This window comes from Cydia splendana, chromosome 13, assembly GCF_910591565.1.
Source record: "Cydia splendana chromosome 13, ilCydSple1.2, whole genome shotgun sequence".
NCBI classification, from domain to species: Eukaryota; Metazoa; Arthropoda; class Insecta; order Lepidoptera; family Tortricidae; genus Cydia; species Cydia splendana.
Window position 1 is genome coordinate 1,174,440 of NC_085972.1, and position 25,651 is coordinate 1,200,090.

The window sequence follows — 25,651 nt, forward strand, 5'->3', positions numbered from 1 at the left end:
GCAAGAGGGCTCGCGCTATAGTCCCCACGCTGGTATGTACAATGCGGGTAGGGGACATCTCATACACTTATTTATACTGGGCATTTTCCGCAAATCGACATTGTTCCTATTTTGCGTGAAAACGAGGTAGCACTACTTTAGCCACCCCGGCTCTTCCATAAAACCTAGCAGTCTCTTCAGGTTGCTAACTGCCTCCTCCAGTGTGCACAGAGTCCCTAGGTTGGTCCCTGTATACTTCTACCTGTTTACAGTCTAGGAGAATGTGTTTTGCTGTTTCCTCTTCTTCCATGCGCGCTCTGCACATGGGGCTGTCTGTTTTACCCATATTAATCATATTATATAATTGTAGGTGTTTGTTTAGTGTGTTATGTCCTGTAATTAATCCTACTATTTTGCGTAGTTGGTGTCTGGGTGTTTTTAGTACTATTTTGGCGAGCTTTTATTTTGTTCCGAAGAATTTATTTGGTCTGCCTACATCTGTTCATTTCATTTTTATTTATTTCTCATACACTTTTTGAATTTCCATAAAAAAAATACTCATGCCTCATGTAGAAATCAAAAAGAAACATACCCACTAGGCCATTAACTAATCTCAGCGCATAAAAAAGTCAGCCAACCAACGACAGCGAAGCTCTGTGACAAATTACGACCCGTCGATTTATCCTTTTCGACCTCTTTTTGGTTAATACTTAAGAGAACAAGGGTTTCATGTAATGTACAGCGACAAGCGGAAGCATGTTTAAGCCAGGACATATAGGGAATAAACCGGCCAAGAGCATGTCGGGCCATGCTCAGTGTAGGGTCCGTCACAATAGGCTGCCTTGAAGGGGGGCTATTATTACTTATCATGTGCATAACCCTATACAGTTAAGTAGAGGTGTACCCTGAATCTTCTTTTTTTCTTGTATATTTTTAAATATTTTATTGGCCTGATTGAGTTATAATATCCATGTAAAATTGCATTCTAGACACTAACGATCACGGAACATAACCGCAAATACACAGACGGTCAGACAAACAGACATGGCGAAACTATAAGCGTTCCTAGTTTACTACAAAACCCTAAAAGTACCATAATAAATGCCAATTTAAATTTTTGTATGGAGAAAAAAAGTTATAATAATCAGCCTGTCTTCGCTCACCAATCGAGTATCCCTAAACGAAACTATCTTTTCCAAATTTCAGAGGAATCGAATAAAATTGAAAAAGTAGAATGAGAACCCCGTATGTTGCGTGAAAATGAACTACTTAGTAAGTACCTATGCAATGTTGTAAATAGTCTATGGACCCGATTCGGATTTTGAAATAGACATCTATTAGATATCTTTTAGACATCACCAAGATACGATAACGATATGTTTAAGATCTAACCTGTCAAATTTGACATTTGCGCGATTCTGGAGATACTCTTGAACGATTTCCACAGGATATGACTTAGAGATCCAATTCACATCTAATAGATATCTAATCTTACTCTATCTAACGTAAAAGTGACATTGATTGCCCGAATTGCGCTGCACTACTAGTTGAACTAGTTGATCTAAACTATAATGTATCTAGAATGGATCTAGTACGTGTCGTCTCTTGTGAATATCTTGAAGTTCGAATACGATCGAAGAAAAATCTTTTACTGAAACTAATTTAAATGAGACTTTACAGCCTGACTTCGTTATATAAAGTCAAAGCAAAGTCATTTAATCGCAACTCGAGTCTTTCCTTCGCAAGCTTGCTAGATATTTGAAGTAGATTACAAAATACTTTGGAATTATGCCACTTATTATTAAAATGTCACAGAAAGCTGAATTGAAAATATTGAAACTTAATTGATACAGAAACAATTTAATATAAAGACCTAAGTCTTCAATAAAATAAGATTAAGATATGAAGTAAAGATTTGATGAAACAAAATTTGTTTGTACTGATATAATATTATTGATGATAAATTAAATCGACTCGCTTATTTTATAAAGATGAACCGCTCGTCATTAATCGTTCGCTTTTTCCCAGATTAAGATAAGTAACTATATTTTGATTACTCCTCCTCCTCCTTGCCGTATCCGGCAATGGCAACTCCATCAACTTCTTATCCGGATTATGAAATGCCCTAATGTGGCTCGCAAAGCCATTTGATGACTAAGTAAGTATTAGTCTTGAGTGATTTGCCAGCAATCAGAAAAAGAAAATAGACAGTAAAATTTTAACATGTTTATTTGAATGCCCTAAACTAAAATCGAATGATAAAAATTTGGAGCGTTTTATTACTAATAAGTTACAATTTTAGAAAACAAACAATGTTGCCGTCGCCCGTTTTGCCAAGTGTTACCCTGGTATTACCGCATTCTGCGCTGTGTGGGCCCGACGCACTCATGCTAGTATAAAAGCAAATTAACCTCCCGATTCCCTGAGGCCCTTATAAAGGATTAAATTCAAATGGAATTTTGAATTAAAATGGAATGTAAGAAGGTTCCAAATTCAAAATTGCAATTATGACAAGGGGGACTCCGGAGGTAGCAAAATTTCCGTGATTAATCTTTAACTTTCTGGCCGCGACATTGGTGGTGCCGGAACAGCCGGTAATGCGTACTTTGTGGTATCATGCGCTATTTATGGACCGTTTACGAGCTAGATATTATTAGTCAGAGAGATGAAAGGGATTAATTATATTTACGTGTTACCTTGAGGGAAAGCTATTTAAGTATTAATTTAAAAGCTGTTTTGTAACACTTTTTAAACAACATGAAGTACAAATTGACAGTAAAAAGCCGTAAAAAGTGACAATCAGATAGCAACTTCAGCTAGGTACGTTACTGTTGCGACCTAGATAAGGGTGCGGTCACTGTCAATTTCCTTGATAAAATAAGTGACGGATTGAGCGTTCTCGTGAAAGTAAAAGCAGCGGCGAACGTCACTTATTTTATCAAGGACATCGGTGGCAAAACCGACGCCGCAACAGTAGCTGGCCATACACACTAGGGTACGCCTGCGCAGTTTTACCTGTACAGTTAAACTGCACAGGTAAACCCTAGCTGGGTGGAGAACACACACGGCAGCGGCAAACCTGCACAAAGTCTCAGTTGTGTAGCCATGGCACCGTCGTTAGCTGTGCTTGATGTTGAAGCAGCACTATTAACGTTATTGTTTTTAATTATAAAGCGCAAGAAATACAAAGCAAGTAAGAAACAATAGAACCGTAAAGTGTGGTGTCAAGGAATGGCTGCTAAAAATAAAACAGTTAAGCGATGTCAATTTTATTGAAATAATTCAAAATAGGTACCAATATCCTGAAGATTACCGAAACTATCTATATTATACTATATTGAAAAAACGTAATACAAGCTTTTAAAAATGGTGACACCCACCATTAAAAAGCAGGACACTGTTATGAGAACCGCTATAACTCCTCATGAGAAATTAACATGTACTCAATACCAGACATTTGTATGTATTCGCAATATACCCGCGATCTAATCTCCGCGTTCAACTGAGGCCTGCGCAGGCGAACGCCACACACGCTCAGTTTTACCTGTACAGTTCAAGAGCGCACAGGTAAAAAATATATATTTTCATATTTGCGCAGGTCAACTGTGCAGTCGTAGAAAACTGCACAGTCGAATGCCAGAGACGCTCCTTTTTAACTGCGCAGTTGAACTGTACAGGTAAAACTGCGCAGGCGTACCCTAGTGTGTATGGCCAGCTTAATGCAGCTGCATTTGACATCCAAACCTCACATTTAGTCGCATTGCTAAGCGATTATAACGTTCAATTCGTTATTTAATTTATGAACCAAAAGCAACGCTGAGAAAGAAAACGTTATTATGAAAAAACTCTGTAATCGAAGTAAAAGTACCTAAGAGACGAAAGAGAAAAACTAACGTTTAACAATAAAAGAGTTGTTTGATATGTTATAAATCGTTTAGTTGAAGGTTCTAGTTTTAGACTAACAAAGTGACATAAAGTTAGACCAAGGTAAGTCTGCAGCCATTTTGATAGCACACGCAGTGCAAGTGTTATTTTGAATGTCAAACTTTTATGAAATTATGACGTATAAATAATACTTGCACTGCGTGTGTTATCAAAATCGTTGCTGACTTCTCTCGTTCTAACTCTATTAATAGCTATCATCGTTAACGTTTACCAAAGAAGAGCTTTTCGTGGACTAAAATAAAGAATACATTCTAATTAGTAAATATTTGGTTTAGAAAAGTTTACGAACTTTAAGAAACAGATTTGTTTACGATTTAATTGCTTTACTGTAGGTAATGCATGGTTCAATTAAAATATAAACATTATTTAATAATCTCTCCTACATACCTACTCAATTGTTACAACAAACACAGTTCATTAGTGTTTTGATGCAATTATATTTACAGACAAACTATGGACAGTAGAGGAAGGACGACAATCTATCATGGCAGAACTGTTGCAAAAGTGTCCAGCTGTCAGCTATAAATAATAGTTCCAAATCTCTCCAGAGTAGCGCTAGAGTAGCTAAGAATGTTGACGTTATTGACGGAGTGAAGTGCGCTGTCAAGGATTTGAAATTTTTTATCATATATTCTCACACACACTTGACTTGACACTTTTTGAGATACATGGAGATATATATTTCTTACAGACAAACAAAGTATTCGAAACACACAATACGATAAACTCAAAAACATAATATAATGAAGTGTTTTCTGAAATAAAATAGTACCGATAAGTAAATACCAAAAATCTGAAAATTGCCAGTTACTTTGGTATAGGCTCTGCAATTCAGCAACGATCTTAAAAACCTATACCTGATTTAAAATATATTTGATGTTTATATTGTACAAATAAAACACTTATTATTGACAAACGCGTTTTCACAAAAAAGTTATCCTAATCTACTGAAACGTGTCGATGAAAATATTCTGAGTTCTTGCCAACCATTTCCCTCATTATATATTCCGCGGGTTTCTCCGCTTATTTTTTTTTACGAATCCTTGGCTACTTGCAAAAGCGTAAGTACACATCCAAAAGCCAACCGGCATTGTCAACTCGTGTTTTGACAAAAACCCCAACTGTCCAACGACCTTTCCCGATCCAAAAGTAAAATATCACGGTGAAAATATCCCGAACGGCACACGCGCGGACGTCCCGAAATAGACTCCTGCGCACAGTATCGTGTATCCTCAGTGCCGCTTCGCGAGCTGTGAGGACCGCCTGTGATATACCTAGTCGAAAGTGTTCATCATCCTCATCATGACAAGTAAATTCTAGTGTTTACCTAACTAACTTGGATACCGTGTTTTTGTGTGTAAGTACCGCTTAGGTCAAAGCTTTTTTATCTTTTGAAAGCCTGTGCGCTTTGACCTAGTGCCATGTTTTTATCCCATAATTAAAAAGTTATATTGCAAACCCAAATGGAAATAATTATTTTAAGTCCTGTTTTGTATTTGTATATAAGACATTCGTTACTTACTCGTACTAACTTAACTTAAGCAAATAATTTTCCTTTTTTGCGTTAGCTTTTGAATTTGAAACACATTTCCACTTTTTCTTTTCTTGCCGGTCCCATATTGGGATACTCTCCTCCAATTTAGGGGAGATTTAAATCTTCTCGAGGCAGAGGTGTAGGGTTAGAGCCGGTGTAGCTTTATTTAACGTTCATAAGTGAATTCTAGTATGCCTACTTGAATAATAAACTATCTTTATAATAATATTTATCTCAATGCTAGTCAGCTCAGTTTTGGAATGATGAGGCAACGTCATTCCGCAAATATTTGTGTTGGACTCTTTCTATCACGAAGCGGACGAATGAGATGCAGGTCTATTTGGGAACTAATCATAAAGCGCTTTCAAGCTAATTTAATCCCGCTGAAACAAGACGTGTTGTACCATCGTCCACACTGTTAACTGTCTATCGTTGGACGTTATTACAAGAGGCACAAGGTCCACCGATGGACAGTAACTGTCCATTTAAGAGTGTGGCTGTTTGTACGTCAACGTCAATTATTTTAGTTATCATTGTACTCATAGACAAGGACCGTAACACCACTGAACTATAGTAGACAAGTACTACAACTATAGTCCGTAAGTTCAATACGTAATTAAAAAAAAAAACATTTATTTCAGACATTGGTCCATACACTTACACCAAGAAACTAACTACAAACTAAATTTAACTTAAAACAAAGTTTTGTACGGAACACTAATAATATGAACTAAGTACTATAATAATATAGTGTGTGTATTTAGTATCAATCAAATAACTTGGAATTATTAATTTGACCGTAATTGTAATAACCCTGACTCACACAAAAAAAAATTATGACCCAGATAGATTTGTTTTAAAAATGAATTGAACCTTAGTTGAAATTTTCTGTAAATAACTTGTATTGTAACAGCAAAGACCAGATGGCGCTGCTTTATTTTACACGACTGCCCAAAAAAAGGAGTGTATTGTTTTTTAGAAAGAGATAGAAGATATTCGTCCATTTTGCAGTGACAGTTAAACTATAAAACTCTTAAATTAATGCAGCTTTGACATTATTCGTGTACTTAGTATATTGGTGCGAGTGAACTATACCTACAAAGAGTAAATACCTATCATAATTATCAACATCCAATCAAGATTAAATTTTGAACGCTTAATTGCTTTATGTGCCTGAATATTGTTTACATTTTTATATCAAACAACATAGTCAAATTAAATTCTAAAAATAAGATAAATAAATAAGGAAAAATAATACACAAGGAAATTTACACAAGATATTTTGATATCATTTTGTCATACTGTTATTCTCCATTGTTATATTGATACATAAAACATTATTAAAAGCAACAATATTCAACAAAACCAACACGTATAACAAAACAAACTCCAAATAAAATCAACACAAGGCACATTAAGTGCGTAATACACACTTCCTTTGTCCGTCTGAACGCCAAATACGAAACAAGGAAGAAAAATATAAGAACGGGTGCCAAAATCGTTTATAACTGTGATATCATTTGGACAACACATTTTTACTGGGAAAAGATGCTTTCAGACTCCAGGAATTCTATATTTTTTGTTGACAACCAGCCAGTCGGTGATGGATTCATTATCCACGTGATAAAATTTAATAAACGTCACTTTTTAACCCGCGATTAATACAGACATAAGGCGTCTGCCCATCAAATATCCGTAGCGCATTATATACAAAATGGTTGAAAACTTTTTTGGCTAACCAGAAGTGAACGCTTAAAAAAGAGATATACATCTGAATCAAAGCCAATTCCAAAACTTATCTACCCTACCATCCAAAATCCAATTAAAAAGAATTGAAACATATTTCCATTTCCATCACGCGAGCCATTTCTAGTATAGGCCGTGAAACGAAAACATGAAAGGCATTATGCAGATGGCCGATAAAATATGATATACACGCACAGGTTGATAGACCTCTACCACACTGTAAAAAGTAATAGTGGACCGACGCCTCTGATGTTTGTGTAAATGCCGACACCGCACAAGAACACAGTAGGTTTGTCACGGAATTTTACACAACTGCCTAGAAAACTGCACATTTCAAATAAGACACGCTAGCCCTGTAAGTAGTACCGAGATACTAACAATGGCGATATATGCAGCTCGGGTGCGCGCGACTCTAATCTGTTAAACAAAAGGTATTGTGTCCTTTATGCAGTGGTTACAATGCTTACTGCTAATTGCCCCGATATAAGTAACGGGAACAAGTCTGTTCAAAAAGCAAATTTACCATTCTAATTATATGGTTCAAATTCATGAAACAGCCTATTCGGAGATAACACGTTATGTTATCTCCAAAAACAAAACCACCCTGATTGTTCTCTGAACGAGCTGTCATATGAATTTGAACCTTAGTACTATCACGATAGTTGCTTTGGCACGTGCTTTAGACGGCTCTTAAAAGAAACAATAGTTATTTGTACAACAAGAGATCAAAGTTTGATATTTCTTCGAGTGCTTATTTTGAGTCCCGTGCAAGCGAAAGATTCTATAATAATTTAGAATCTTGAGCGTAGTAAGGGATTCAAAAGCGCACGAGATGTAAATAACTTTGATCTCGTGTAGTACACAAAATTTTTCACCCTAAGCAGTGAGAACATACCTAGAGGGACAGAGATAATAGAACCCAAGTATATCGAACTTGTATTAGACCCCGCATGTTGAAATGACTATAAAGGTCACTTGAATGTCATTTTGTCTCACTCAGTGAGCAATATCGCATTTTGCTCACTGTTTTTAAGAAGCAAAGTACCCTTGTTCGAGCTGCTGAGGTGAAAAGACTTTTGTTTAACAGATTAGCACCCGAGCTCAGGCTCAGACAATTTGTTCAGACAAATCATTTGAGATAATTCATACTATACCTAGTATACCTACCTTTTCTTTTGCTATTGGCTACGCGTAGCTCGCGCTGGCATTTGTTATGGTTATGATATTGTTTTGATATGACCATGATGATCGTTCATTGCTGAATGGTGAATGCGAAATAAAATGAAAGTCGTACTTGTGATGCGCACTAATCACCAAGACGATAGTCAAAATTATATTTTAACAAGATCATAACTAGAGATGCAACGGATAGTAAAGGAACGGAACGGGTAGGGCAATAAAGAGTTTATACATACATACATACATACATAGTTGTTTGGCCGGATACCGGATAGCGGATATTCGGCCAGACCATCGGCCGAATATTCGGCCGGCGGAACTAAACCTTTATTTCGCTTTTTCAGGTGCACATTGTGCAGGTTTGACCTGTTTCGTAGTGAACGTTGGCGCGGACTCATTTCTAGGTTCGAAATGAGTGCGTGTGCAAGTCAGTTGAATGTTTAAATTGTTTAAAAATAATAAACGAGTACGATTATGACCGTGATTGTTTCATAAATCCAAATTGTTTACTCCGAAATCAAGCAATGTTACTATCCGGTATCCGGCCGGATAGTAAAATAATGGCCGGATAGGCCGGATACCGGATAGTAACCGAATATCCGGTGCATCTCTAATCAAAACCATAACAAATTGTTAAATCAGAATTAGTCTCGCTCGTAAACACGAGGAAATTGACGTGCTGTGAAATAACAATAACCTACTTCTTTCAACTCTGTTTACTCGTGTTTAATTGAAATTCCAAATTATTTATTGCATTTCCTTCCGACCTTGCGTATTTAGGTGGCCTCAATAAAATTTCGGAAGTTGAAATGTAACGCAAAAATTTTAAGACTTCAATATGGGTCAAGGTAATACCAACGGAAACACACATAACTATTGTTAGACCTTATTTCTTTGCAATAAGGAATGTGATTGGTCAGGTAATTGTGACTATAGGAAAGTCAGCATCAAAAGGATGAATCAACACTCCAAAATTATCTGCCATTCTGTAGGCGTATTATGGATGACTTTATCCACGTGATCAAATAGCCGTCACATTTTAACACTGCAGGATTGAAAGTGACAGGTACAATTTTATCACGCTGTCACGTCGACAAGAACGACCGTAATATCCTGACTGGAATTATTTTCAAATATGCATAGATGCGGGTTCTCGTTCTAAAGTATCTGACACAGTCTAATTGTTTTACATATCGAGACATGTATCTTTTTAATAAAGTCTTACCTATTAGACAATTTTTGTTGCTGACTGTATTCGATGCAGTACAGTTTGCTCATTAAAGATAAGGATGCTTTCCTTGCATTTATATGTTCGCTCTTGTTATTTTTAAACTTTGGTTGTTAATGTTACAGAAATACTTTCTTGGTATTAGTATTGTGTATAACTTTTTGAATAAAATTGGTACAAAACAAAGACACTATTCTATGCAAGACAAGTTTTTGAAATGATTCCGCAAAAAATTTCTTCATTATTTTATCACACACATAAAGAAAATGGTTTCTTTTGTTTAAAACTCAATGTTCATTGGCAAAATTGCTGCAATTTAAATATCATAGGCGCGGAAGCTTGACCAACCGGAAAAAACAGCGTATCTTTTTAATGGCGAAAAATTTTCGCCAGACAATAACGCTGGGCCTCTCAGGGCCAAAAGAAAGTGTTTACTCCTTTTTTCTCAAGGTTTCACTACCTATTTCTAGAGATCATCAATTTTAGCAACAGGGCAATGACGATGAAGCGGTTGTTTATTTGGTTATGTGGAAGGGTGGGTGTTCTAATATAAACATGCGTCACGTTGATTGGCCAACGTGACTACTATGACTTAAAATATACAGTGTAAGCAGAAGGAAGTGCCTTGATTTTATTTTTGAAGATTATTTCGTTTTGGCTTACTACATAGCAAACGGCATACTGAAATTTCCTTTGAAAGTCTTTTTAATCAACACATACCTAAGTATAAAAAAAACTTTGTTCTAAAACAGTTAAAATTAAAAACTGAGAACTGTTTTTTTTTATTATTTGTATAGAGTCTAATAAATAAATAAAAAAATCCCGACATTTTAGCCCTCTTAATAAGGTCATCGTCATAGGGCAGATAAGGTACCTGTAATTAATTTATTTGTTTTATTTCAATATGTACCTTCATCTTCTTCCTCGCGTTATCCCGGCATTTTGCCACGGCTCACATAGGAGCCTGGGGTCCGCTTGACAACTAATCCCATGATTTGACGTATGCACTAGTTTTTACGAAAGCGACTGCCATCTGACCTTCCAACCCAGAGGGGAAACTAGGCCTTATTGGGATTAGTGCGGTTTCCTCGCGATGTTTTCCTTCACCGAAAAGCGACTAGTAAATATCAAATGATATTTCGTACATAAGTTCCGAAAAACTCATTGGTACGAGCCGGGGTTTGAACCCGCGACCTCCGGATTGCAAGTCGCACGCTCTTACCGCTAGGCCACCAGCGCTTTCTACAACATCAATATAGAACGGAAGGAAAAAGAGCGAAAGCGAAAGCAATAACAATTATTTAAAATACAAATCTAACAAAAATGCAATTTCAGTTTATTTGTAAAACGTAAAAAGTTCTGTAAGAAAAGCTAATAAATAATGTTAAAACATAAATTGAATTTATTTCTGAAACCTAATAATTCCATTGCCACACACAACACAGTTTATTTATATCCATTGTCACAAATAGATTGATAAGCATCACGAGATAATGAAATCGAAATCAATCTGACGGGAATAGAAAATGACGCGTGTTCTGACGCGGCGCGTCGGCAAAGGAAGTTTAAAAATAATGACAGCGTCACTGAAGCAGAAAAGTTTGATAGCATCAACGAATATAATGGAGACCATCAAAGTAAAGAAAGTTTTAATGGTTAAGTTACTGATGACTAGTAGTGTTAAGATAATAATAAGGTGTTCTTTTTAGTAAGATCAATGTGGCTAATTCCGTCATGGGCTATTTTCTCGAACAACGAACAAAATTGATAATTTCATCGACAAAGCAGCGATTGCTTTTAATTTCAGCAATCAAAAGCATTTTTTTCCTACGATTGAACATCAAAGAAATAATATATACGTCCAAGAGGGACGGAATTAGCTACTTTGACCTTTATTAAGACTTCGATAAGACAGATTTTAAGAGTAGTATACTAGGTGCCAAATATAATAATTGGAACAGAAATAGTGCAAACTAAATTTGAGCTGCCACAACTGTAGGTTTTGGTCCATATTGGTTTTGAGTCTTAGTAGTAGTAGTAGTAGTAGTAATCACTTTATTGTACACAACACAGGTTTACAAAAATAAATTACAGTAATGGAAGTACAAAGGCGAACTTATCCCTATAAGGGATCTCTTCTCTTAAGGGATATCTTAGATATTGACATTTGAGTTTTGTGCGTATTACTGACACATTTTTAAAGCTGACTATTATCATTAGTCAGAAAATTTAACTGAAAATCTTTTGGCCGCCGTTACTGCCAAGCGAGTCAAAACTTTTATGACACGATGACTAAATTTACTAACAAAACTCTGACTCAAAAACAAAATAGTGTGTCTCGTCTATCGACACATGAGACAAAAAATAATTACCTCATCTCCGAACTGTTACCCTATTACTAAAATAACATTATACTCTTATCAATCTTAAAAAAGTCTTTAAAATCGAATACGTAAAGGTCGTATTCGTTTGTTCTTTCTCTTTCTCGACGCACTTCTTTCCACTTGTTAAATCGCGTGGAACGCCACTCGTAGATTCTATTTATAATTTCAACGGATCTTCGCGGAATAGCGATTTCCAAATATAGCTACCACGTGAATACTTAAATCTATAGAAATTGTCTTCTAAACTGAATAGGTAAGTCATTTGAAAGCGTCTCTTGTTTTTGAACCGAAAGCATTATTCTTAGAAGTTGATCTGATCAGATTTGTGTTAGATGATTTAACTTAAGCTTTCAATATATAAAATTCTATGGCTGAATAATTTCGAATTTGAATACAAGTATAACTAATGATGATACTTTTGATTGAATATTTTATATTTAGAAAAGTCAAAATAAACGTAATTGACTTCATATTTGATTAGCACAACATCACATCTATTAATTTCCCATTGTTATTTTTGGTTAATAGTAACTGTAAATAATTTGATATTAGTTTTCTCTTATTCATTTTAACCTCCCTTAAGGTTCATCTACACCGCAGTTAACTTTTGTGTAGCGAAACTGTGCAACACGATAAAATTAGGTAGCTTACTACTTAGTAAACTGCACGTGTTGCTTCACAGTTGTTCCACAAATGTTATCTGCGGTAAAGATGCACTTGTAAATATTACCCTATTCCTTATTGTACCAAAAGTGTGAAATTTAAACGTTTTTTCCTACAGATACGTAAAGCAGCAAAGAAAATATGGAGCAGTTCGAGTCACTTCTGACGTGCTGCGTCTGCCTAGACCGGTACAGGAATCCAAAGCTGCTGCCATGCCAGCACAGTTTTTGCATGGAACCGTGTATGGACGGCCTTGTCGACTACGTCAGGCGACAGGTAAGACAAAACAAAACACCATTCATAACGGTCATATAAGGGCCGATCATTATTTTGTTGTTGTTTTTCTCTTTTCGTCAGATTTTGATAAAATTTGGTGAATAGATAAAGTTCTTATTCTGTACAAGATAAGCGCTAATTCACCGCATGTCTTAAAAAGTCTTCCTCTAAGTAACGAAAACGCATAGAATTTTCGTAACTCAACGGAAAATTACATTTGTTTGGCCTAAGTTTGGATTTCGTGTTTTTTTCTGTACAAAATGAAGAGCTCTTCATACTTACCAACTTTTAGCTAAATCAGAATAAAACTGATTAAATCCCATGCTTCCATTTATCTTTCCAGGTCAAATGTCCAGAATGCCGTGCCGAGCATCGGATTCCGTACCAAGGTGTACAAGGTTTCCCGACCAATGTCACCTTGCAGCGGTTTCTAGAGCTACACGCTAACATAGCAGGAGAGCTGCCTGACCCCACAGCGGGGCAGGTGATGGAAAGGTGCAATGTTTGCTCAGAAAAGGCGTATTGCGCGCCTTGCGCACATTGCGACAAGAAAGTTTGCGAAGACTGCAAATCAGCGCATATGGAAGTTCTACGCAGAGAAATCGCTAGGATCAACAATCAGATACGTCGAGGAGTCAACAGGCTTCAAGATATTCTTTCGATCGTCGAGCGTAACACTACAAACTTGCAAACAAACTGCGCTGCAGTGGCAGGAGAGGTAGATGAAATCCACAAAAGACTAGCCAAAGCTCTTAAAGATAGAACTGATTTCCTAAGGACTGAAGTTGATCGCTATCTAGCTACTGAACTTAGAAACCTCACACATCTGAAAGACAACCTCGAACTGGAGTTAAGTAATATTCAAAGTAATTGTGATCTCGCAGACAAGTACATGAACGACGATGTCGAATGGGAGGACACTGAATTAGTTGATACCAAAGAAATTTTCCTGAAGACGGTAGAGTTTTTAAGAAACTTCGATTATGAGGCTGGAGATTATAACCGTAGGATCAGGTTTGTTATGACACACGATCCAAACCAACTAGTCGTACACGTTGCAAGCTATGGTGAACTAAATATTAATCACCCTAACGCTTATTCAGGAGCATTGCAACAAACCCAAGGACTTACCCGGTCCAAGAGTGACCATCGTCTTGCAACGCAGTTCCGCCAACAAGAAGAATCTAAAGGCTATACTGAGAATGACGAACCGGTCTTAGGTGGACGTAAATTTGGAGAACGGCGACCCCCACCGCCCGAGAAAGTAAGGGACCCCTATGGAACCACGGATGATTACAGTGGCTATGAATCCGAACATAGGCCTTCCAGAAGATTCCGTTCAAGATTTGTCAGGAGTCATCAAGATAATGATTCTGACACGGAACAACCTGCTCGTACCGTTAAGGCAGAGCAAAAAGAGAAAGAAAAAGAAAAGGTAGCAGACACTGAAGATGCTACAAGGGGTCCACTTAGTGGGATATTCAGACTAAGTGACTGTCCACGTGTCATGCAAAGGATAATGGATGTGGACAGTGGTAAAAAAAAGGAAAAAAAGGAGCCACCTCCACCACCGAAACCAGTGCAGCCAGCACCTCAGCCTCAGCGGCGGGCTCCACCGGCGCAGCGGCAGCAGAGTGAAGATGACGAGATCTCCCGGCTTAAGAAGCAGAATAAGGGCGCGGCGTCTTCCCATGAACCTGACCGAGCGCCAGCGCAGGAAGAACGCACCTCGATTGCTCGTAAACCACCCACACCAGCCCGGGAGGTGAGTTGGGAAGAAGACACGGATTGAACGAGCGACGCGACGTAGACAATTTAGCAGATCATCGATATACTAACAAGAAAAACGCGACAACTAACGGCATTCCATAAAATACACTCCACGTTTAATTCATATGCACACAACACAATACAAAATGTCCTTACCGTTTTGGTGTCAATACCGAATTTCAATATATTCCTCAGGCTTCCAGCGACGGTGAATCCGATGAATCCCTTGGATCGCTGCAACGTACTCAGCGTAAAAATGCTGCTCCAGCTCCTAAACCGGCAGTGACACCTGTCAGAAGACCGTCAGCGACAGAAACCACCGCCCACCGCCCTGGAGTTCGTGCGCCTAGCACCGAATCAAGCGCTTCGACAGAAAGTTCCGGCTCGGCGGTTAAACACACAGGTGCTATACTATCCATCGCAGAATTAAAAGCCAAATACAGCAGTTTTGAGCCACCATCAAAAACCAGATCGTTTATTTCCGCAGGCAACGATAGAACAGCTCCGGCAACAACGAACGGAACGGTCGGTGGCGCGCAACGGGTCCAGAGCCGGTTCATCGGCTCCCAGCGGCCCGCGCCCGCCCCGGCGCCCGCCGAGCCGGCCCAAGAAGACTCCGACACGAGCTCCGAGGAGGAGACCGACTCGTCAGAGGAGAGCGAAGAGGAGCCTGCATCGCAAAGGAAGCCCGAGAGCCAGGCGATGGCTCGCAGTGACATTGGTCCGCTTCTCGCACGAAGCAACAATGCCCGCAACGATGCCCAAGACAACAAGGCCAAAGAGAGTCCTACCCCGTCTCGGTACCGTACACGCACAACGTCTCAAGCCGAGGAGGAGCCTAGGTACGGCGCCAGCGGTTCTTCGTACAGCAACCGTTATGGCACCACCAAGCCTAAAGAAGAAGAGCCGGTGTCTTCCATCGATGACGAATCGAAGTACCCAACTGCACGTTCGAGATACCTTGCGTTGAAAGAGCGACGCAATCGTCTCGCTAGAAGCAAGAGCAGTCACACCGGTTTTGGTATGGGAGACGATGACGACCAAGACGAACCAGTCTCTCCCACAACAGCGTCACCGTCAGCGTATCTGGCGGCTCGATACGGCTCTGGCACCGGAGGTACAGAGTTGTCTCGTAGCCGATCCTCACACGCGCTAAAATCTAGAGAAAGTTCGCCCGAGCGACCACCGCCCGGCGAGAAAGACGGTGCGGCCTTGAGCTCATGGGCCAGATACCTGAAGAATAAGTACGGATCGCGGGGCAAGGATCGAGACACGAGCAGCAGCGCGTCGAGCACGTCGCGCCGCCTGTCTCTCGGGCTGCCCTTACGTTCGGCTAACGAGCTTGCCAGTTCTGATGACGATTCAAAAAACGCGGCAGGCTCCCCCATCTCCCCTACGGCGGCTACAGCAGCGGTAGCAGGTTAGAAAAACGCGTGGCGTGTACATAGGTTTGCCGCTTCTTTCGGGTTTACTTTATCCTTCGTCACTTCGTTTTCTAACCCTATTTTTGTTTGTTCAGGTTTCGCAGCAGCAGGTTCCTCCCCTAGGAGCCAGTATCTGCAGAAACGCCGTTTACAATTCAGCGTGGGGAGCCGGGGGAGCGAACCCGGTTGTTTTACTTGGCCTCGTGGTATCGCTGTAGGCCCCGACAACACAATGGTCGTGGCCGATTCGTCAAACCATCGAGTGCAGGTGAGTCTATTTACAGAACTGTCCAAGCCAAAGGGGCGTTAAGGATGGCTTTAATTACACCGTACCGTATCAAAACTGGGTAATTTAATTCACGACTTAGCTCTTGCGATCCGATGCACGGGGGCAACCAATGACATCAAGCAAGCAGTTAAAGCGTGGGTAAAAATTAAGGCGTTTTACTTCATTTTAAATTGATACATTTTCTGTCGTTCTAAAAACAGAATGTGTCCTCAGAAAAATCAGCGTAAAAAATACGCTATTTTTCCACAGAACTGTGGAAACTTAGCATTATTTTATTAGATATAAGTTACTAAAGAGCTTGGACACGACTCAGACTCGATACGGAGTAATACAGGTCATCCTAAGCGTCAGTAGACTAAGCGTATATTTGTCTTTCTAGGCGTGCAAACTATCCACTCGATTTCACCGTCCACAGTTTACATTCTCATTAAACTTCGGGAATAGTTATCGTCTCGTTTTGAACTTGCGCCAAAATGTCAGCGTATGTAGCTAACTATTCATGGAATGTGTACGATCAAACTATAATAGCTTTTACATCTCGTTGATGGATAATTATGTAATGTAAAGCGTCGTTGATTACATTACCGTCCTGGAAATATTACCTTTGAATAGTGTTGAAAGGATTATCACAGTTATATGAAAATAAATAAAGCTTATAGTAAAACCTTAAATAAAATACATGTTTTAAGCTTAAAAAGTCCTAGAAAGTTCTTTTTAAAACGATATTATAATTTAAAAAGTGCTTCTTACTTATAAGTTAAACTATATAGCCTCTGCCTGTAACTTAGCCTGCGTGGGACGATTGATTGTGGATTGCTTGTCGATGTATGATAAAAACTATAAATTAAATCATTGTTTTGTGTAATATGCCCTATTATTAAAGAATATGTCCGTACGCTTGTTATTTTGAATACACTCCAATTAAATTTGATTAAGTATTGAATATTTGCGACCTCCAGACATTCTCCGAATGCTACATGAATACAACATTTATAGGTCTACGTACTTTTGATATACAATTCTAATATACACTCTGCTTAATTGGACTGTAATTTCTATTTCTATACAGCATGAGCCCGAACAATCTGAATAATCTTAATCAAAGATTATCGTTCTGAATTAAATAAAAAAATTATGTACCTTTATGGTCAAAATTGCTTAATTTAAGATAAGAGATATACCATATACTTACAAATAATTAAGAAGAAAAAATTATATCCAAACTTGCTCAAATTTCATACAACATTCCTCGAATGAAAGTATAAATGTAGAAATGCAAAGTCAGTACCTAACATCCTCTTTTTTACCCGTGTATATTGCCGACTTTGCTTCTATATGTTAGCGAAACGTCAAAAAGTTAACGAAATAAAAATAAATCATTTCAAAAGATTACATTCAATCAAAAGTCATCCTAGGTATTTATTTTGATGTCACATTTTTTACGCTTTTTATCATCAGGACAGCATTTCTCACTGTGGTGCTATTAAATGAGACCAGTAAATCAAAGTGATTATTAGAATCATCCATTTATTTAACTGCAAGCTATTTTCTCTTCCATTTGCTAAATTAATATGTTCTTTACGATAAAATTGTCGTATAAACCAATAAACTTGTCTTGTTAAAATTTTATTGAAATATTGACACGGTTTAGTTTTAACTAAATTTTCTGTGTTTTGATAAGTATTTATTATAATATCGGAAATACCTAAACCCCCTCTTAATATAGATACTATAGGTACAGTCGCCATCAGATATATCGGAGCGGCCAAGGTGCTCACAAATATCGGAACACGCGTCTATTGTCAGGGCATTAGAGCGCGTGTTCAGATATTGTGAACAACTTGGCCGCTCCGATATATCTGATGGCGACTGTACCTACTACAGGTACCTACTTTAATATCTGTTCTTTTTAAAATTTGTTCTATTCTAATTTAGCGATTTTATTTTTGCATTCAATTTTATACTCGTTAAACACAATCATAAACGTAATGAAAATATTGGTTGTTCCCTTGTTCCATCAAAATTGTTAATTTATCAATTTACTTCTATTATTGAAACAGTAATAACACAAATTAATTATTACGACATAAATTAAATTGCTAGTAGGTATAATCAAAGTCGTTCAAGTAATATTCTAACACTAAAATTCATTTATTTTTCTATTAGGGCGGTTTCAGACTAGCGTATTTTAGGTAGTTTCGGCAAAAAAAGCTTCTCAATAAAATCATACCTCGTTTATTTTACGGATAAAGGGTAGGTAAACAATATTGACGTGTGTGGCCGGAAATATTATATCACAATTTTATAGCAAGGACATATTATGTTTGAAAGTTTTGGTTTCATAAATAATAGTTACTATTTTTTAAAAGCGTTTCTCAATAAAAAGACACGTCAAGATTGTTCATCCTTTTTCTAATGCTAAAAATCGAGATATATGTATGTAGTATGATAAACCTAAATGTTCAACGATAAGTTGGTATATATTATAAATTGAGTAATGGAAAGTAAATAATTCAAATGTGTTCCAGGTGTTCGATTCCAATGGCATTTTCGTGAAGGAATTCGGTCAGTACGGCAGCGGCGAGGGCGAGTTTGACTGCCTCGCTGGCGTGGCTGTCAACCGGATTGGGCAATACATCATCGCGGACCGATACAACCATCGCATACAGGTAACATAGACAATAGGGAGGATTACTGCAATGTTCTGCTGCCAGAGTGCAGCACTGATTTGTTTAGTAAACCATATATGTAGTAACTTAAACATACCAGGCTACGTTGTGATGCATCAAGGCGGTTTGTTTACAGGTGACATTTTCGCAGCGGCTTTGTGGCAGCAGGTATGTGTGACTCTCACTATAATTACCTACAATCACTTATCGCCTACCGCATAACGCGAAAATCGAAATTTCTTTATCTGCCTTTATGGATCGAATAGGCAAGAGTGATAGAGAGGCAGAAACCGAACTTTCGATTGTCGTGTTTCACGGTAGGCGATAAGTGATTGTAGGTAATTATAGTGAGATTCACACATACCTGCTGCCACAAAGCCGCTGCGAAAATGTAAACAAAATACCATTCTACAAAATTATCTATTATATTTGTACTCGTCTTGAAACAATTCAGACCCAATTTTTATAATTTGAAAGTTTAATCTCGCAACTTTAATATGTATCTGGGTATTTATTTAACATGGATAACGTCATCATTAATAAAACCTGGTACGTAAAATATAAAAAATTTCAAAGTACATAATGGCCTAAAAACAACCTTACTAGCACACCTTAGCTGGTGTAGCTATTACATAAATTAGAAGGTATCTTGAAATCGCTATTAGCATTTATTTTAATTTTACATTTTAAAAGTTCAAATAGGTATACTCGTTAACCGAGAGCCGAGTAACTAATACAATAATGAACAATAATATACATATTAAATATATTAACTCAGGTCACTCACGTATTTTTAAGTCGAAACTTGCTCGACATGTTTCGCTCCATAACGAGGATCTTCCACGGGAGCACGCGTTGGCAGACCGACGCAAAACATATCGAGCAATCTTGAACTTAAAAATACGTGAGTGAACCGTTTTAGTATGTTTAATATATCTGATTCTCACGGAAACTTAGTTACTAAAACCTCAGGGATGCTCAAAACAAAAAAAAAATTACATCGTCAAAATTCTCCATTGTATCAGCCAAAACTGTATATATGGCACTTAAGACCATTCTGAATTCGCTGTGATAATGACTCAACGCAAATATTCGTTGTTTAAATTTTTAAGCATATTGAAGATTTTCGCAAAGTCTATAACTTACAGAGCCCCTAGTATTTTTAAACTTTCAACCAAATCGTTAGGAATAAATTGTCAAACATCAACTGCACGCTGCATTTCATGACACAGACATATTGCTTTAGAAACATTCTTGACAGAATCCGTTACTGGCTAAAACAAATAGAATCTTAAACTCACGTGTTCAAGAAAGAGATGAATTTCATTTTTAACTCAAAGTGAAGTGAGCGGAAAATTCTAGGATATGTTCCAGACTTTGAGTTTTCACAGCAATTTATCGAAAAACTGTAATGTTAGCTTGCATGGCTGGTATCAATAGTTTGATTGAGTATAGGAACAATGAAAGTAATATCGGTGTAGTCATTTGGGTTTTACGTTCGACGTTCAAAAGCTTACATCAGTAGGCAAACTTTTAAGAAGAAGAGCTAACTGCAGTAAAAATCACCAGTTTTAGGAAGTTCGAAGAGCCGCAAGTTTGTTTCTGTGTTGTAACAATTCTTAAGGGTTCATTTTATGGCTGACTTCAAGAGCCGCAGTTGTACCTCCAAAGAGCCGCATGCGGCTCGCGAGCCGTGGTTTGCCGACCCCTGGCGTACATCGTCATTTTGTTATTTTGTGCGCAACCCGTGTACCTTCCACATTAAAGACATTTGATTTCTGTGTCACTTAGAGAGCATTTTCACATGGTTTGATCCGATATTGTAATGTCGGGTACGACTATAAAGAAACAAAAAATAAACAGTGACTTTTTTTATATTCTTAATTATTGTTTGTTTTTTAAAAGAAAGGTCTAATGCTAGAATAAAAGAACTTGATGCCATAGGGCATTTTCTAGCAGCTGTTTTATACCACTGTAAATATTTATACCATTTTGTAAGGTTAATACATTTTGGCGGATTTCTTTAAATAAAAATACGTAGTCAAAACTTCGCGCCTACAATTTTTAAATTTGCCGCTCTTTTCTACTGATGGAAAAGGATTGACAGACTTTAACATGATTATACCTAAAACAGCGTAAAACAAAACAATCAGTGAACAAACTTAATTATCAAATGCATTATAAAAACCTTTTTTAAATCCCCCAATGAGTAAGAACAATGGTTTTGATACAGTAAATTTCCCTGAGGTAAAGTTGCTTTTAACTCAAACATAAAGTCGTAAGTATATTGGAAATATATGGTTTTTAAGACCTTTTGTGAACAAAACGGAGCATTCAACTCAATTTCTTGTATTTCTTTGAGCAAGTCGAGTGTTTACTGAAGTTTTTATTCGTTTTTGGAAGAAATGTTGTGAGATAAAGAAGATACTTTAATATGAACATTAAATGATTTCACAGAGGTGTGGTCTGACTGTAACACCAACTTTTAACTAACTGGCTCATAGCCAAGTCGGTACCCCCGCCTACGTATCAGGAGGTGCCGGGTTCGAATCCCGGTAAGGGCATTATTAGTGTGTTTATCACAAATATTTGTTCCTGCTTTATGGATCTTCTCTATGTAAATATCAAAAAAAAAATAGTTTTTAAATCTAAATTAACTATTATAAATGGCGGAGCTATACATTTATTCAGTTTTAAGCTATCCTCTCGAGGTCTACTACAGTTATCAGAGCCATTAATTCTACTCTTGTATAACAATTCAAAGAACAGCTGTTATTATTTTTGATACGTTAGGCACCGTAAAATGGGGTGAGTAGGGATTACGAGGGCAGTTGGGCTATAAATGGGGTGAGGAGGGATGACAGAGGGGTGAGTTGGTTTTTACAGGCTACTGCAGTGCTACGTAAATTATATATTCTAATAACAAATCAAGCTATTATAATGTTCATAATCCCAAAGTGTCGATCCAACAATCTCTAAAGTTATGAAATAAATTGTTGTTTCATTTCATAACTTTAGAGATAAACACGAAATAGTAGAAAATCCCAGCTCACCCCGTGGTTGGGGTGAGGAGGGATTTCCTACTAAGGTGAGTTTTGAAAATTGTTGGATCGACACTTTGGGATAATTGACAAACTAAAATTCATACATCCGGAACACTTTTTTTGTATATAAATCAATGTGCCACATATAAAAATAAACTTTTATCCAGGTTTGAACTTCGATTTCGTCCCTACTCATCCCATTTAACGGTATTCACTTACTTGATGTAATATTTGTTAATTTGTTAATCCAATGGCTTGGATAATTGGTTTACAGATCAAACTCATGCTTGATTACACTCTATCATAATTAGTTTGGAAGTACGATGAGGAGGCGAATTCTGATTGTAATTATTTTTCACAATGACTTTTTGGCTGTAGAAATGTCACTTTTAACCCTTAAATGCATAGTGTTGCCAAATGTCTACAAAGCATTAGACAGCTCGCAGATTAAAAAAAAAAGGCTTACGTTCTTGAACGCACCTTTATACCAAACGTAGTAGGGTGATGATTTAAGGGTTAAATTTACGCAATATTTTTAATTTATAAAAATTACATTCGTTTTAAAACGAAAAGTCGGAAAGCTTGGAAAAATCCAGTAAGTACCTAGTTGATAATTTTTAGTATGTGATTTTGAACGGTGTTTTCGGGGTTTGTAATTATTTTATATTTAAAAACTTTATTATAGGTATATCACAAATAGTGTACCTTTCTAATGGTAGTAAAAAAAATCATATATCTATTACTGAAAATTACATATTTACATACTTAAATATGATTTAGCCAATTCAACTTCTAACACTGATTTCGCTGTGAAAATCGAAGTTATATTTTTTTTACAATTTTTCCTAGAATCAGCAAACAATTATGTGATACATATGATAGGTATATTAATTTCGGGCAAAAAGAAAAAATCATGCATTTAAGGGTTAACATTGACAGATCGTATAGGTACATAATAAAATCAGATCAAATTCATAACCTATTATGTGAATCAGAATACGCTTCTAGTCCGAGAACTTAAGTACATCAACTCAATCAACCAGTTATTAAAATTTAATAATATTTAAAGAGTAATCAATAATACCCCATTGTACTAATAACCCACTTGCACCATCCCAATAACCCGGGGTTAAGAGGTTAAACCGTTAACCTAGTGTCAAATTGTACTGGCAACCATGGTAACTCCAGGTAACCGGTTAACCTCGGGTTAGTAGAATGGTGCAAGTGGGCCTAAGGGTTTAAAACGGCGAAGTTTGGAAATGTATTTGTTTCGACTGAAAAACATAATTACATTAATTACCTATACATAAATCAAAATGTGATTTATTTCATGACATAAGTTATTTTATCGGTTTAGATATAGCTAATAAATCTATGTTCGGCAGGTGTTCGACCCTCAAGGGCGGTTCCTGAGGGCATTCGGCAGTCAGGGCACGGGAGACGGCAAGTTCAACTACCCGTGGGGCATCACGACGGATGCGCTGGGTTTCATATACGTGTGTGACAAGGAAAACCATAGAGTTCAGGTAACTATTATACTTGCCCCAAAACTAAGAGTGGCGAGTCAGGTTAAAAATCATCGGAATCATGATGGCATGATAGCAGGGATAGCCCTGCTTTCGCACTTACACAGCCTAATGGAGCAGGACTAGCAATGTACAAATTGCAGAACATTCCCAAAAAGAGGAAACGTTCTCGAGAATGTTCTCAGAACATTCTTGCAACATGGAAATTATTGTTCCGCCATCTTGTATTTTTTCCAAAAAAAAATTTTTTGTCATAGGAATCTAGAGGCCTCTATCTCCCACCATGTCAAATCTCAGCGCGCTCGGACCAACTTGAAAAAATAAAATAAAAAGTCGGCCAGTTTGATGTTTTTTAATGCAGTTTGTTTTGTCTTGGGGCCCTCTATGACATTTGGTCGAGCACCCCCCACCTATCACGCACCGTTTAAAAGTTGCCATACAAAATAGAAGTGGCCAGTTTTCCCGCAATTGTAGCATTTTTCCAAAATAAATATTTTTCATAGGTATCTAGACGACTCCCAGATTCCGTGACCAAAATTTCAGCGCGCTAGGACAAACTTGAAAAAAAAAAAAAAAGTCGGCCATATTGAAAAAAACATGGCCGCGTCAAAAACTGCCAGGGTCCCTCTATGACATTTGGTCGAGCACCCCCACCTAGCTCTGACCGTTTGGCCGGGCCGTCATACATTTTTCTGACCGGAAGCGGTAGACCAAAAGTCGGAATTTTCTGGGGGTAAGGATACTACACCTAAACTATCGTGAATATTTATGGTATAAACTACGATAAATAAATATATTCTCGTTCTCGAGAACATTCTCAGAAGTTACCGAGAAATTCTCATGTGGAAAGTTTCGCAACTTTGGAAAGTTCTCGTGAGTGCATTGCTAAGCAGGACTCGCAATTACAGCAGTGCTTACCTATTGGATTGAGAAAAAAGGTTCTAGAAAAAAAAAACTCTGCAGTCTCCATTACAGGGGCATTCAAAAAAAATAGTTTATGAGGACGTGATTTGTATGGCACTTACCTTAATAACCCGCAGACCTATCTATCCTAATCTGGTTTATATACCGTTGAATTTTAACATAAGTTATCATAACAAATATCAGCTTCTTACGGCGCGATTCGAGAAATGAATTAGAGATTCACTAGACATGAAATAGTACAGATATGTGACGTTCCATGGCAAAAGGTACCTTATGGCGGCTGGCGCTTACGCTATTTTTAACGCCGCTCCAATATTCAGCCGGGGCAATGGTACCTTTTGCCGTGGAAAGTCACATATCTTTACTATTTCATATCTAGTGAATCTCTAATTCTTCTAATTCATTTCCAGAATCGCGTCGTTAGTTTTATCAGAATAGTTAAATATAATAGCGTCACGTACCCAACACAGGGTCTCTATTGTTACCCACAAAATTTTTAAGTCATTCATAATGTATTGTTTCGTTAGTCATAATTTGTTTGGTTCAGAAACGCGTAACTTTTCAGGATTACCATAAAACAAACCTAACCTAACCTATTTATATAACCGTACGAAAATCCCGAAAAATGTATGGTTTCAGCTTTAGGACTAATGATAATATAGCAATCAATATACATTATGACTTAAAACTTTATGTCAAATAAAGGGACCCAATACATTTTCTGGAATACCCCAGCATCAACTGTACACCAAGACCTACTTATCAACAGCTAAAGGGCTCATACTGATGTTCTCTTTCAGGTGTTCCAATCCGACGGCACATTCGTCGGCAAGTTCGGCAGCTTCGGCTCCAAGCTGGGCCAGCTGGAGCATCCCCACTACATCGCCGTCTCCAGCACCAACCGAGTGCTCGTGTCAGACTCCAACAACCATAGGATCCAGGTCTTCGATGTGAACGGACGGGTGTTATCGTCGTTCGGAGATGAGGGCTCTGAGGATGGACAGTTTAAGTTCCCAAGGTAAGATATCAAAAACTACGAAGTAGGTCTTCACTGTGAAAGACAATGATTAA

General features: G+C 37.6%; 1 protein-coding gene and 1 long non-coding RNA gene across 5 annotated transcripts in view; both read left to right on the top strand.

Annotated features, from left to right (window-relative positions):
• Positions 1-25,651, top strand: part of LOC134796430 (uncharacterized) — a 373,125-nt gene that overhangs the window by 150,046 nt on the left and 197,428 nt on the right. The gene's annotated exons all lie outside the window — the stretch shown is intronic.
• Positions 1-25,651, top strand: part of LOC134796338 (RING finger protein nhl-1) — a 143,809-nt gene that overhangs the window by 112,140 nt on the left and 6,018 nt on the right. Inside the window, exons 1-9 of one of the 4 annotated variants that reach the window (XM_063768482.1) lie at positions 5,147-5,281; positions 12,777-12,934; positions 13,278-14,699; positions 14,900-15,107; positions 15,192-16,124; positions 16,224-16,396; positions 18,946-19,086; positions 23,516-23,656; positions 25,381-25,598. In XM_063768482.1, coding sequence (XP_063624552.1) covers positions 12,800-12,934; positions 13,278-14,699; positions 14,900-15,107; positions 15,192-16,124; positions 16,224-16,396; positions 18,946-19,086; positions 23,516-23,656; positions 25,381-25,598 — 3,371 coding nt within the window. In that variant the 5' untranslated portion in view covers positions 5,147-5,281; positions 12,777-12,799. Of the gene's footprint in view, positions 1-5,081; positions 5,282-12,776; positions 12,935-13,277; positions 14,700-14,899; positions 16,125-16,223; positions 16,397-18,945; positions 19,087-23,515; positions 23,657-25,380; positions 25,599-25,651 lie in introns of those variants that run through there. The other 3 variants (XM_063768480.1, XM_063768479.1, XM_063768481.1) reach the window with 3 other exon arrangements.